Here is a 15435-nt window from a genome sequence, read left to right as displayed (position 1 = left end):
GTGTTGGAGGAAGAAACAATATTGCTAGTGCATGGATTTATTTACTTTCCTGAAGTATAGAAGTAGGCAAAAACTGCCAGAGGGTAGTGTTTTGTATATTAAGAGAATGACCTATCTGTAGCAGGATCCTCTGCTAGGCTACCAGCATTTATTACTGCAAAAAAATCTACGTCAAGCTACTTGGTTTGTACAGATACTCCTGGTTTATACCTTTGAGGAACATATATACCATCAAACCTAGATTTTGTTTCCATATAGCTGAGTTTGTCATGTGTCGTCAACCGCATCAGAAAAGTGGTTGCAAACAGCCCAGGACCATCACGGGCACACCCCCTTTTACAGAAAGTGCCGTGGTGGGAGGCGCCGGGGGGGCACAGCCTGCAGGACCCCCAGCTCCGTGCTGGAGGGGATTGTAACAGAAGAGTGAACAAGGAAAACTTCAGCTTCTCCTGCTCCCTTCCAGAATCTAAGCACCGGGACGTTATTTCAGTGAGCAACACTTCTATGAGGTGGAGGGTTACGTGATTATTCCTCCCCCCATCCTGCCCCCAATGCCTTCTGGAAATCATTTTATCTGCAACTAAAACAATAAAATACTTAATTCCCTTTAAAAATAGCATTCCACTGAATAGGAATGACTGCCCTGAACGTGCATTTTCCTCAGTGTACTTCTGTTCTCTTTCAGGTCCTGACTTGGACTTATGAATAAGTACTTGAGAAGAGCTTTTCTTTATTTACATTTTTTAAACTAGAGAAAACCATAACCTAACATTTTGTCCATCATATTTCAAACGAGGAATTTTTTTTTTTTTTTTTCTGTAAAAGGGCTTGTGCCTCCTGTGTTCACACGGCTGTTTGCTGAGGGCCGCAGTCTTTGGGCATTGAAGGGTTGTGTTATTGTTCGATACTACAAAAATACCACTACAAAATTGTTTAAAAAAGAGGAGATGGATTTACTATAGATTTGACACCTAAAAAAAGGAGACCATGAAATCCATCAGTGGGAATATCTAGCTGCAACATTTTCAGTGTTAAAATTAGAAATTCTTCGATACATTTGCATGTTGTACATTAATTGGTGGAGGTAAAACTTAACTGACCTACATACATGTTGTTTCTGCTTTCACATTGTGGAACTGTTACTGTGAAGAAGTTGTGGAGGGAGACCAATCTTCCACAGCAAAGAATACTAATTTAGCCCCAAAATACCACTGATGAACTAGTCTTCTCTTTTTAGAATACACAATAGTACAAAAATATTGTGATGGATTATGTTAAGACTATATAAAGAATACAAAAATGCAAAAGAAAACAAAATAAAGTATAATAATGGGCATGTATTTGTGTGTGTATGTACATATGCAAATGTTGCATTGACATGTGTTTATATATCATTTCAGTTTACTTTTAATGTTAAAACAGGCTGTTTCATAAATGTTTGCAAGCAAAAAGAAAAATGTAAAGAAAATGTTAATTTCTTGGAGGAAGAGGTTGTTACCTAGGTTGACCGTTAGTTTAACTCGTCCTGCATCCAGCTCTAAACGAAGGGTATCTGCAGATTCCCTAGAAGTAGTTGCCATTAAAATTCCATAAGCTCGCTGGGACCTGAACCGTAAAGAAACATCTTCAGCCTCTGTATGCATCACAACAGGGAGTTGTATTTTCATAAACATACTTCCATCATAGCTTAAAATTGTTGCCTCTGAAAACATAAAGGAGAAAATCAGTTATTAAATAATTATATTGTATTTACTGAAACTGCTTAAAGAAAAAATGGTAAATGTATATTCACTTGATAGAAAACAGAAAAATTACATATTAAATATCACAGTTATTACTGGGAAATATAAGCAAAGTTGGGTTTGGGTTTTTTTTTCAAGGTTTGGTTTGGTTCAGCTTAAGTGGCATACTTTGGTGCTTTTAAAGAAACTAAATCGCTCTTTTAATGAGCCAGCCATTCATGTATGCATCTTCAAGCAGATGGGTAAAACCACATGTAAAGAAATGCTTGCAAGACTAGGCCTGTATACTCAGAATAGGTCAAAGCCAGTAAAAGCTATTCAGGTAAACCTTACAGCCTATTAAAAGGTCATGTCTGACTATCACCCACCTAGATAATTACCTTAGGATACTTCATGTATAAATCTATCAGGATTGCTACTACTATAGTTACAATTATCATCCAGTTAGCAAAAAGTCATCTGAAATGGGTAAATATCACTAGCATGGCTTGGATGGAGTGCAGACTGCTTCATGACCACGATGACTGCAGTATGATAGAATCAAAAACACATGTAAGAACATTATGACAGCCTCAGCAAGAGGATCGAGAATGTACTTGTCATATTGAGGGTAAGATCTTTAAACCCCCGAGACAAGCAAATAGCTGTTACTTTCAAACATTGCAGGAAACCCTCCTGGCAAATGGCTCTAGCACAGAGTGGTCCCCAGCTCTTAGACCCTAGAGGCTGCTCACAGGGAAGCACAGCAGTTCCTAGAAAGCAAAGGAAACATCTGTTTCTGCAACGTATTAGGAAGTAATTTTTTTGCAGGATGATTGGGCATTGTGGCAAGTTGACCACCACAGCCTTTGGAAACGGCTCTTCAACTCACTGGCGGCAGCATGTTGTGGTAGAAGCAGCAGTGAACAAGTAACATCCCTTACCCCAACCCAACAGTCTGTGGGCAGACCACCAGGCATTTCAGTAGGCTCCCCAGTAACATACAGAACTAACCATACTACATAACTAAAACCACCACCTGAATGGCAAAATACGCTGTCTGATTGTTTACCTAACTCTAATTCACTAGAGACCTTCTAACTTCTTCCATGTGTCTCCAACATTATTTAACCCACCCAGAAACTATTTTAGAAATTGCTGAAATGTTAGATTATGAGGTCTATGCAGGATGCTACAGAATCTTTCTCAGAAAAAGATTTAAATCCCGAGGGCACTTCAACTCACTAAAAAAAAAAAAAAATCAGTTTCTTGCCCAATAACAGGCCAATAAGCAACAAGGAGAAAGAGAAGACAGATAAGAACACCTACAGGAAGCCTCTCTACACTTGAATTTGTTGCAATATAATGGAAACACTTGCCTACTTGTGGTATCTCATACAATAATATTTTCAAGGACTGATACTACTGATACTATGTTTAATCGGTATTGTAACTACAACTGTGTTAGAATATTTTTTCTTAAACATCAATACTTAAAACAGTTTGTCAAAACTGTTTCCATTGCCTAACCTGTATACCGTTAAAGATAGATTAACTCTTCAAGACTTCCAGCCTACACAGTCCACGGAATACAAAATGTTCCACTAATTCTGTAAGTGTATTTTAGGCAAAAATAATAGATATGTTCATTAATAATTCCAGACTTCCCCAATACAAATTTGAAGAAAACTGTTTGATGTTGGAAAAAAGAGATTATTAATACTGGCATGAAAGGCATTAGACATAACAGGTTAGAAGAATAAATTTACAGATTTGATGATTTCTAACTATGCAGGTAATAAAGTTTTCAGCATATTCTAAACCTAACATTTTTTTGTGAATCAGATTAAATAATTAACTGTCACCAGCCTGATAAAAGATTGCAAGTCAAAGAGTTTTCAGTGGGAAATTATTTGGGGGGTTTGATTGTTTGTTTTTGGGGTGGGTTGTTTGGTTTTGGTTTGTTGGGTTTTGTGTTTTGATTTTTTTGGGGGGGGGGGGGGAGGGAGAAGTGGTGAGTGGTTTTTTTGGGGGGGGGAAAGGGCTTATAATTCATTACTGTATCTAGGTGTCTGTGCATGAAAAGCTCCCAAGATCTGTATCAAGGTAAACAGAAGTTAGGTAATTGAAGAAATCTGGCATAAAAGTTTAAGTTACATGCTAATGTAAGAGAAAATAAAAGGTATTTTATATTGTCTTTCTAAAAAAGACACATTAATAGTGTTCAAGGTTTTCATTAACCTAGTGAAATCAGATATTACAGGATGAACAGAATTCAACACTAGAAGTCTGTTGCTAATAAATTATTTCATGATAACGTAAAAGTAAGTTCTCAGAATCAACAGTATAACTGTTTACCAGCTTCACTATAATTATTAATTCTTTCAGAAAGTTACAGAAAAAGGAGGGAAGGAACTGTCTCAATTTAATCAGAGACGACCTGTGAGTATTTAACATTATGGTGAACAGACCTGATGTGATCAGATGCTCAGTCCTCCTAAACCATACTGTGCCAGTTATTTTAGAAACAGATGATCCAAGAACAGACCAAGGAGACTAAACAGAAGATCAAATGACTTAAAACCTCTGGGGCAATGAGAAAAACCCCTCATTTCAACTAGCCCCTTTCGATATGGGGAACTCCAAGTCACAGGCTTTCTAAATACAAAGGTATTAAAAAAAAAAAAAAATCAAAAACCAAACAACCTCAAAACTGGCAGGAAGCAGGGATGATTTGATCAAAGATGATTTAGCACTGCCCTGAGAGCCTTAACCAAAGATCAGAGACACTACATATTCCTTAAATAAAAAATACAACTATGTTCAATTTACTAATTTAAAATGATTCTGCTTGTACAAGTGTTGTTAGGAAAACCTTTTGTTGTTAAACCATTAATAAATGATTTCTACATTAAAAAGGTTGAATGATATTTTGTCAAAATTGTGTTCCCACCTATGGATGGCAATCTAGGTTTTTCCATGTGAATCATCTCTTCAACTCAATATCTCTTCCACTTGATTCAGCATTGCTTTCAGATATGCAATTTTCCACATTCTATTGGTCTTGGCTGGACAGTACACATCTCGTAGGACATGTATGAGACCTCTGACAGCACAAGCAGTTCCCCCTTCCCTTACTGGTGTCTGTCTTGTAATTCTTTGTGGCAGTGCCTTCTTACCCTATCATTATGCTTGGTGGCATACATTAACAGAGAACTTTTTTTTTTCAGACAGTAGAAAAAAATCTAATTTTCAAGATGAAACAAGAAGGGCTTGTTTTCTTTTGACTTCCTTAGAACTATAGATTGTTTCAGTTGTTTAATGTAATTGTTTTCATTCTACAGTTACTTCAGTTGTCCAGAATGGATTGCTAATTTGCAAGGCCTGGTCAGTAAGACGGTGATCTGATGAGGAGAGGCAGTGGGGGTTACACCTGTTATGGAAACCTTGAAGGAACATTTTGGCTAAAAGTGTGTATTAATTTTTGCCTCTAACTTTTACTTTTTTTTTTTGCTTTGGACCAACTAATTCCAAAGGGGCATGTGTCTCATCTTTCTTTAGATCTACACTGCTAACTGTTCTCACATAAGTGCTGGAAGAATGTATTTTTTCTCTTGTTCAGCTTCCTCTTAATTATTAGATTAAATGCTATTAGACCATAAATTTACCTCAGAATGTGCTATTCATTGAAAGAATCAGAGTCTCCATGGTAAGGAATAAGAATTTTACTACCACTTCAGTGTTGGAAACATAGCATTGAAAAGAATAATAGCAGAATACCCTTATAAAACATTACTGACAACTTTTTGTGGTGGCAAATAAGTGCATGTAGTAGAGTTACTAACAAGAAATCAACAGCAATATATAATTCAGAGATTGATAAAAATTATTTCATACAGTTTTTCTTCAAAATTTTTATAACCCTGACAATTTAAAACATTTGCTGACAACCAACCAAAACACCCAAGCAAACCAAAACCCCCAAAAACATTGAAGGGTTCAGTTTCCCTCTCCATTTTTTTCAATTTGTTTCCAATTAAAATCTCCAGGCCTGGATACTCTTCATCTTTACATATGTACTACCTCAATCAGCTCTGTGTCTGTCACCTAGGATGCACAGATTAGTACCAATATGGGAGGAGATTAAGGACCTTAATTTTCACCTGGGCTTGGATTACCTAAATTGCTGAGACACCTACTCTTCTGGAAGCTTTCCTACATCTGTTTCTATCCTCAGAAATCTACCAGATATTTATGGAGAGAAACATAATTTTCCAAATAGATGTTATTCTTCAATTCACAGTTTACTTAAAGTGAAAGAAGTATGGACTAGGCATTTGAATTTCAGTGTTCTTCCTCATAAATTTTGCAGTGAACTTTGTGTTGTTTTTAACAACATGGAACTTGGTAAGTAGGGATGCTTACTGCATGTATTTAATAAATAAAAGAGGATCTTGTTTCCTCTGGACCCCTTGTGGAACCCCTAAAGCCCCAAAGACAGATATATTAATTTTTTAACTGCTTTTTCAGTTTCAAAGTGTCTGCAATAATATGAGGACTATGTTGTATCCCAGAAAGTAATTTTTTAAAAGCATAAAATCACCTTTTGTGTCTGCTGTCTCTGATATCACACACAAACTTTGCCCACAGAGTTACAGGTGATACAGTCCAGAGCCATGCCAGGAAGTATGTGAACAACCTGAATCATCAGTAATCCAGTAGTCAGGTTTACTCTCTGACACTGTTTAATTTAGCAGTATAAGTGGAGTAACAAGATCCTACCCGGAAAACAGTCAATGACATATATGATTTTATTCTTAGAAATTATGTGAGTATTCAAGTATAGTGATGGTTACTGATTCAAATTCAAACCTGTAGTTTTTGTTCTATTCCCAGGCGTACACACTCAGCTAAGCGCTGTTAGTGTGTTTTCTATGGCAACTACTTCAGTCCATCTGGGCCCAAAGTTGTAGCCTTAGTGAATCACAAGGAACCTTTCCATCAATCTGATGGAAACAAATCTTGATATACGAGTTACTAGATAATACATGAATAGAATTTGAAATTATTCTCCCCCATTTCTATACTGGTATTATTTTAGGACTGAGGTCCTAGGCCACACTGCAAAGGTGTTAAAACTTTAACACACCGGACCAATTAGTTAATTTAAGTCAGAGATGGAATTACTATATTTTGAACACATGATTCTCCATACCATCTATTATCACATCATTTTTCTTTTTTAAAAATTTTAATGCACCCAGAGATAATGCAAAGAATGAAAGCTATATTTCTTTCTTTAAAGTATATGTGTGTATGCAGGCATGTGTGCATGCACAATGTGGACATCTACACACACAAACACACTCTAAATAATTTAAACACATTTTCTCCTCAGAAATGTCTCTTTGATAAATCTATCTTTGCAGGCCTATTTTTTCTTATCACTGTTTGATGAATTTACTCATGTGCATTATTCCTAGCCACCCAGTCAAAAGTATACACCTGCAAAATGTTTTGCTGAGAGGCAGTCACATATTGTGATCCACAATCAAAGTAAAATAGGAAGCCAAATTAGATTGCTGTCACATCTGTCTGTCCATCTGCTGTAGTTTTCATAATATACTAAAGCCAATCTACAGATTATACTGATGTTTAATCTTACTGAAAATCAAGAATAAAATCAAGAATAACTTACAACAGGATAAAAAGCACTTGGATATAAAAAAATACAAATTTTAAGTATTCTGGAATTAAAATGGAACTGAGTTGTGTTGCATGTTTTTTGTGCAGATAAACTGACTAAAATTATTTCAGAGACCGTATTGTACATGATACATCCACATACGGATGTTAGTACTCCTATTTTAGGAGAAATAGTATGAAAAATAAATGACGGCACTAAAAAGTAGCTACCTGCTTTTGTTTATTGAAGATACTTTAGATCACTTAATGTTAAATTAAACATTCTAGTTGTTTAATCTCCAATATTTTATTCTAACACTTTATTTGTGGAATTTTATTGTTTGTTGAAATTAACATGTTCCTATTTTAAATTGGCTTGAATGATTATTGTGTTGCTTATGTCACCAAATACAAAAGTTTATCAGTTATTGCACATGGGTAGTAGTTATAATAACTTTGTGTGGTAGGATGCCAATATGTCACTTTCAGAATCCCAAAAGCTATCTTCTTATTAATGCATGACCATTTGGGATATGAATATTACTGGAAAGAGATCTTCTTTCAGTGTAGTCTCCTCTGGAGGGGGAAATCCAAGAGCAGGAAATGATCCCATACTGTCTGAACTGCTGCACATATTTCTGTTGGACAAGAACCAAATACCATTGTAGAGAAGCCAACACCACCACCACAGTACCTCCATTCCCACCAGGGAAATGCACTGAGAAACATCAAGTTCTATATTGGAAGATGGTTGAAAATAAAGTATGGGAAATAATAATAATAATAAAAAAGTTTTATATAGAAAATATTACCATCCATCAAATATATTTGTGAGGAAGGGCTGTGATGCAGCCTGTTTTTAAGCTCTCTGCAGATCTGCATGTGTTTTTGTCTCTAAAACACATTTTCCAGCTCTCAAGTTGAAAAAAATGCAAATCCTGCTTTTACTTCTGCCATATGTAATAGCAGAATCTTGCCACAGGGTGGTACACCAGACATGTTTAACTGAAGGCTTTTGCAATGCATCAGACAGGACGCTTATGTATGCCCCTCTGCCAGCTTCACTCCACCAGTTACAGAACAATCTGGAGATCTCAGAATAACTGGCCACGAGCCAAAGGCACGTATATTCAAAAAGTAAGACAGGAAAAACAGAAGAAACTGAATCTACTTACAAATGCTAATAATCTGATGGTATTAATTACATACAACTTAAACATTCATTGGGTTTTTATTTTTAAAGAATACATTTTTGTTTCATCTTATTAACTAGAAAAATGAATCAAACTAGATGGAAAGAACTTATATTCCCAGCCAAAACTTTAGGTTTAGATTGCGGCTTGAAGAGAAACTGTACTGTGTCAAGCGTGAGATGAAAAACTACAACTTCTGGCACTGAAACATTTCCTATTACAATGAGAATAAAAATAAACACCTAAAATATTAACTAAGTTATGTTATTGCTTTCCCACTTACATTAAAATCTTTTAAAAGCATACTCTGTAATTTTAACTACATTACAGAATTTTCCTCCTATAAACTAACCTCAACAACTGTCTTCCTTGCCACTATCCACTTTTTCAATTAAATAAATGGGTTTTGTCAACTTTATACTTACCTTTTCTAGGCAAGGGGGATTTTCTAGGCAAGTGATTTAAGATAAACAGAAACTGTTTCCTGGGGTACAAGGATCTTTAAAAAAAAAAAAGTTAAGTAAGAAATATAGATTCCTACACTGTTTGTTTTGCTTTGACTCATGGCTGAAGTTCTGGCCATGGAGGTAAGTGATTCTGGGGAATTCAAAAGTAAATTTAATTACACAGTGGTGTTGACATAAATAAGCAGAGAAGACCTGAGTTCAGAATTTGAATGTGACCATTTAGTAGTGCAATAATAATTGAAATCACTTGCATAAAGCTTTTCAGAACTCAGCAGTGTATGGTGAGACACAAAAGGAAACATTTAGCAGTACTGACTCTCTGACATAGTCAACTAATACCTCTTCATGCACCTCAGAAAATCCCCTACCACCTTTCGTCTAATTACTTCTTTCAGTCTAGAGCAGGGCTCCATCTCACATCAAGTGAAATCAAGGATGCTTTTTCTGCCTCAGGAGAGTTAATGATATTTTGCCATTTTTAATCATTGTGCAGGATTCTATAGAATAGAAATGCAGGCATCTCATGGAACCTACCTCTTTCGCACGACCTGCCAAGGTACCCTGTACCAGAGCAATCACAAACATATCTGTTCCACCCATCCCTGCATACACCGTTGTTTTTACAGGGGTTGCTAAGGCAAGGTTTTGCAGTTTCTCTTGAGCATGAGGGCTTTACTCCAGCTGTACTTTGGATTTCAGCCATCTGCCGAATATCTTTGCTTTGACCATCGATAAACAAATCTCTAATGCAGCCGACGTATCCATAATTGAGAAGTGCTGTCCACACCTCTGTTGGGAAGACGAGGCCTGCTTTATTTTCTGGTAAGCCTCCAAGATACAAGTCATCATCCAAGTCAAGGATTTCACTTTCCCCTGGTGCAGTATATGGTGTACGTAATGTGTTCACAGATATGGTCCCTGAGAAGAAAAGACAACAAAATGCATGATTTTCCAGACATTTAAAAGATTTTGGTACCACTGTTTTACTCATTAATCTATGTGCCACGTCATATCCTAGAAAATGTCTATAAATGAAACAGGTATTCCATTTGTGTAGCTATACAATAACAGATACATTTCATTATTTTAATTACAATGTAGTACAAATACTGTAAGGAAGTGAACAATGTAAAAACATTTATGCACATGATCAAAATATTAAAAAAGAAGTCAAAATCACCTTACCAATCCTGTAGGGATAAGGGGAATGTATTTCAGAGTTATTTTCAGAAATACCCTGCTTGTGCAACAACAAAAAAAAAATCTATACCTCATATGTGCTTCAAAGCATTAAGGTTGAGGTTGTATTAATAGGCTGACAACCTGGCAGGCAAATCCGTGTCTTTGGTTTGGATCCTAAGACACAGTATTTTAAAAGACTTTCATCACTTTCAGTGGGCTTTGGATAAGACTTTTTTCTTTAAGTGTAGAAGGAATATACTCTCATCAGCTGCTAGACAGGCAATCATTAAGAAAATAGTGATGTGCTGCTAGAGGGAAAATCAATGCCTCTGACACTTACCTCAAAATGTGTGCATGTTACAAAGAGAGGGAGAGAGGATGTATATAGAACCCCAGGAAATCAGAAGTATCTTTTCCATTTAAGTTTAAAAAGTAAACAAACAAAATTAAACCTGAAATAAAGTTCTGCTTCTACAAAGTGTCTGAACAAAGAAAGTGTAATCAACTGTAAAGATCCTTTTTGTTGTACTTTTAAAAAGTAATGAAGTATACAGTTTTTATAATTTGAATAGGCAGAAAACAGAATTTGGTACATGCAGTCACAGAACATACTTATGTCAACAAAATTTAATTTTATTTACAAAGTAAAATCACTTGAAAAAAGAATCTTCATGTAGATCTCCACAGAATTGACTCCTTACCATTATAATAATTATATATCAATACATTATAAAGGTCACCAGATTATTATAATTTACCAGCTACGTTATACAACACTGTTAGCCACTGGACACACTATTAAAATTGTATTAATGGTGACTGAAGAATCACATTTATTACAATGTATTTATCATACATATATACATAAAACTATGATGATTCACTATTTCCACTGTCAGCATGACACAAATTCCAGACAATAATATTATCAAAAATGCTTTCAATGTGGTGCAATTGGTGCATGAGAATAAGAAATTCAGAATTTTTATAGTACAAATACTAAAATGTGAGTTTTAAGCAAACAGAAACAGGTTGGAGAAAGATCATTCTCTTATTTGGATACATCCTAAAATTTAGGCTTCCCTTTTAGCGATGGAGATCTGTGGAAGCTACATACTGTGTTTGTTCTTTTGTCGGTTTGATAGGTTAACTTCAACAACATGGACAGAATGAATATCTAAGCAGTTTGGAGCTTTAGTAAAAGTTCTTTGGGGTAGAGGTCTCAGGATGTCCGACCCCCATGTGAGACTAGAGACATACGGATCTTAGAAGGGCTGGATACTACTACAAACAGTCTCTCTACTACCAGAAGAGATCTAAAAAGATAAAGCAAAGGTTTACACAGTGTTTGTGCATCTTCATGAGCATGTTTAAAGAATATCTGAAGATGTGGTCAGTTTTCCCTTTCATACATTATCAGAAATGTTTTCTGTGTCATTGAATAATGACACAGATGTAAAATGAACTTGCCTTAACTGTAAGAAATAGGCATGTTGAACCAAATCTCCACCTGTTTAAAACTGATAAGACTATTACATTATGCTAACTCTAAATATTTGTATTGCTGCTCAGATTCTTGAAGCAAAACTTGGCACTTGTATCAAACGCTTGCTATAGATTTGACCTTAGGCATACAAGCATAAACATTTTGTGGTTTGACTTTATTAATTGGCTGCCACAAACAAGGACACCTATGAATGACCTGTTAAACTTTCCTGAGAGCATACTAGGTGTCAAGAATGGCTGCTTACAGGCAATAAATAATTTATCCTTTTAAAAATATTAAAGATGCTGTACATACAAATAATACTTGTGTTCACACTATTTATTACTGCTGTTGTTGCTTGGTCCCACCTGTTGTTGTACAGGCTAGTTTAGAACCAAATGTTTTAAACCCATGTTCAGGCAGCACTTGCACCCACACAACTCAGCTGCAGCCTCCAACCTCAAGCTCATGCATTTGCAGTTCTGTTTTCTGCTGGACAAACACATTTGTGTTTTCATGCTACTCATGATGTTACAAAAGATCTAGGGCTCCATTTGAATTAAAAAGAAAATAAATCATCTAAGTCTTGATGGCTTTCAACGCACAGGAAAACACAGGTAGATCTCAGACAGTGTAGCTGCAACGTTAACATGGTGTTCCAAATGGAAGTTTTTCAAGCACAGAAGGCTGAGAAAGGTGAATGATAAAGGAAACTGTAGATCACCGCTACACGTTAGTGGCTGCAGATTATAGTTAGGTGATAGACTGAAGCAAGAAAATTTTCTTTTGTATGTCAAAAAGGTTTACACTGGAGAGAGCTTAATTTTGAATAGGTATCAACAGCTTCTTAAAGAAATGAACCTTTCCCCAAGAAATGATACCACATAAAATACTGCTTAGTGTAATCATAGCATCTAATGACTATGGATAGAAAAATATAACAGGCAACAGCTCTTCTGTGTTTCTTTTTCATGTTACAGAAGGACATGGAATCCCTATTACCCAGCTGGACATATCCATGATGCTTCCACTGACCTACACACTGTGTGTATTACCCTTAATCAAACAACTGTAAGTTAGCTTTATTTAATCCTTTTTGTTAAGAGCTACACTAAATCTAATAGCACCTGCAGAAGACTCAAAGCTTTAATAACTCACCCTGGCTCAGATGTTATGTAGGAGCTTGACGAAAATACCATATAGCACACTGTCTAGAAGATGAACTATGGCTATAATACAAATAGGCTTTAGCCTACATAATAGCAGAAGAAAAAGGAGCAGACAGACAGACAGACAAGAAAGTGTGAGGTAGTTTATTTAGTCTGGGAATTCATGATCTAGCTTCAGAATAAAAACAGGTAGCATTTCTTATTTCCAGAAACTGGACATAAATTTAAGGGTCCTATAATGACCTATGGGTGCTCTGACTCTACAGCATTTCACCTGAGAGCAAAGTGAAATTTAAACATTCAGAAACATCTTTATGTATTGGAGGAAGAGTTTGAGGAAAAGCTAACGAAATTACAATTTTTGACAAGAATTATAGACTTAAAGGATAACTGATTAGTTATCTGATTATTTCTCCAAAGGAAGATTCAACAATATAATTCAACAATAATATACATACAAGCAAAATGAGAAATATATTGGGAGGTATAGAGAAGCCTAGTGTACCACTGTAGTGAGCACTGGTATGGTTTACGTTGAACTCTGAGAAAGATGCAGATCAGCTGAAGAGACTGTAGAAGATAGAAATAAAAATGGTCAATAGCTACGGAACAAGACATTTAGGACAGGAAGCAGCTGGGGCTTCTTAGTCTATGAAGAAAGCTGGAGACTGATATAACAGCATTCAAATCATAAAATGCATAGAGTTATTACACAGGCAAAGAAGTGTGGTGTATTTACTGCCTGCTGTGAACAAGGCAATTGTGGAGAAAATGGCTTGTTTTGCATACAGAAATATTCAGTTTATGAATGATCACATGGGGAGGTTGTACAGTGACCACTGCTGGAAATAACTCAACAAACATCTGTCAAGATTGACACAAGTACACTACCACTACTTTCATTGAAAGGATGAAAGACAGGACCTCTGAAGGTCATCCCCATCTCAATTTTTCTATGAGCTCAAGAATAAATGAAACCCACTAACAGGATCATTGGAAGAATTTTCCTTAAAATGCAGTAGAAACCCATTATCTCAAATATGTAAACTATGAATACTTGTTGAAATAGGAACATGATAATGTGGCAGTTCTTAAAAGGTTGGAAAGATGAGGGAAAGAGTTTATAGGAGACATAAAAAAAGAATCTGCAACAATTCATGTAATGCGTATCGACAAAGCACTACTTACAGTGAGATACTGATTATAGCTGAGTTCTAATTACATACTCTAGAGATAATTTCTGGTATTTAAGCTACAACTCTAACTTTAGTTCAAAATTCCAGTGACTTCTTAGCCCTTAAATGCTACCTACCTATGAATACATTCTGATACATTCTGTTTTACATTGCCATACAAAATTGGAGGTTGACAAGAAAAGTAAGCTTCCTCTCCAATTTCACTGTGTAATGATGATTTCCAAAGGATGAACGGTGGTTTAGTCAAAAAACACTTGCAGGGTTATCCTTGATTACAGTAAATAGTTTAACAAAATTTTAAACAATACTCACGTCTCAGAAACAGTTATTAAACCCAGCTCTACTGCACTACAAGAAACAGTATGAGCAAAGACCTTTACAGCTGCTTCATAGTTGTTTTTTGGGCTTGTTTGTTTTGTTTTTGTTGTTGGGGGTTTTTTTTGTTTTTTTTTTTTTGTTTTGTTTTTTTTTTTTTCTCCAATTCTTTTACTGCAGAGTTGGCAGTACTGTTGAGAGCAGAACAGACAAACATTTCCCTTAGGTATGAGTTAATGAGCCTCTCCAATCATATTCATTATCTCAGCAATTTACTTTTCATAAGTTTGTGAATAAGAAACTAAGACATATTTCTAAACCTTGTCTCAATTCCAATCAGTTAAATATGAAGATTGTAACTACAAATACTACAATCGCTCTGATCTCTGTGTGGTCTATTTAGTTGCTTTTTGTGCATGTGAAACATTTACATATTAAGAAATGGTGAAAAAACAGAGCAAAGTATTCTAAATACATTTTACATCTTGTGTGCTAAAGCATAATATAATAGCTGTGACCACAGCGTACAACCCATGGATGAGATAAGGCACATGTGAAGCAGCTATGAAGCTACTGTCCTTTGCAGGAATTTGGGATAACCATGGATACGGGAAGGGAACTCAGCTCACAGGACAGGACACAGCAGTTGGTACCAGGATGTGTCCTCTGCCATATACTTTGCAAAAAAGACAGGACTGCAGAAGAACATGTGTTCCCTTTCCCCTGATGCATACCTAGCAAGACAGATGGACCAGTGGAGAAGGCATGAAAACTTTCTTTACTTAATGCTGGGAAATAGGGTCGCAGGATTTCCCTCCCAGTGAAGATATGCTTTTTAGGTAAGAAAGCACTCATAATAGGTTTTTCTGGCAAGCAGGATGGGATTCTAGGGTGAAAAACTTTTATAAGAATAATAGGTCAAAAGTTCCTTCAGCAAAAGGAAATTAAAGGGCACCATCTCTTTCCCCTTCCTTCTATTTACCAAAATCTGAGGGGATCAGCAGAATTATTAGTGAATAGG

At 35.9% G+C, this 15435-nt stretch overlaps 1 protein-coding gene across 32 annotated transcripts in view; it reads right to left on the bottom strand.

The window, feature by feature from the left end:
• The window catches only part of NRXN1 (neurexin 1), a 722710-nt gene that overhangs the window by 411566 nt on the left and 295709 nt on the right, over nt 1-15435 (bottom strand). For all 32 annotated transcript variants that reach the window (XM_042789877.1, XM_042789881.1, XM_042789898.1 and 29 more), the window contains 2 exons: nt 9601-9984; nt 1499-1702 (listed from right to left, as the gene is read on the bottom strand). In XM_042789877.1, the coding sequence (XP_042645811.1) occupies nt 1499-1702; nt 9601-9984 (588 nt within the window). The remainder of the gene's footprint in view (nt 1-1498; nt 1703-9600; nt 9985-15435) is intronic.

This window comes from Tyto alba, unplaced genomic scaffold, assembly GCF_018691265.1.
Source record: "Tyto alba isolate M040663 unplaced genomic scaffold, T.alba_DEE_v4.0 Super-Scaffold_16, whole genome shotgun sequence".
Classification (NCBI taxonomy): Eukaryota; Metazoa; Chordata; class Aves; order Strigiformes; family Tytonidae; genus Tyto; species Tyto alba.
This window is presented reverse-complemented; position numbering and strand designations above follow the sequence as displayed.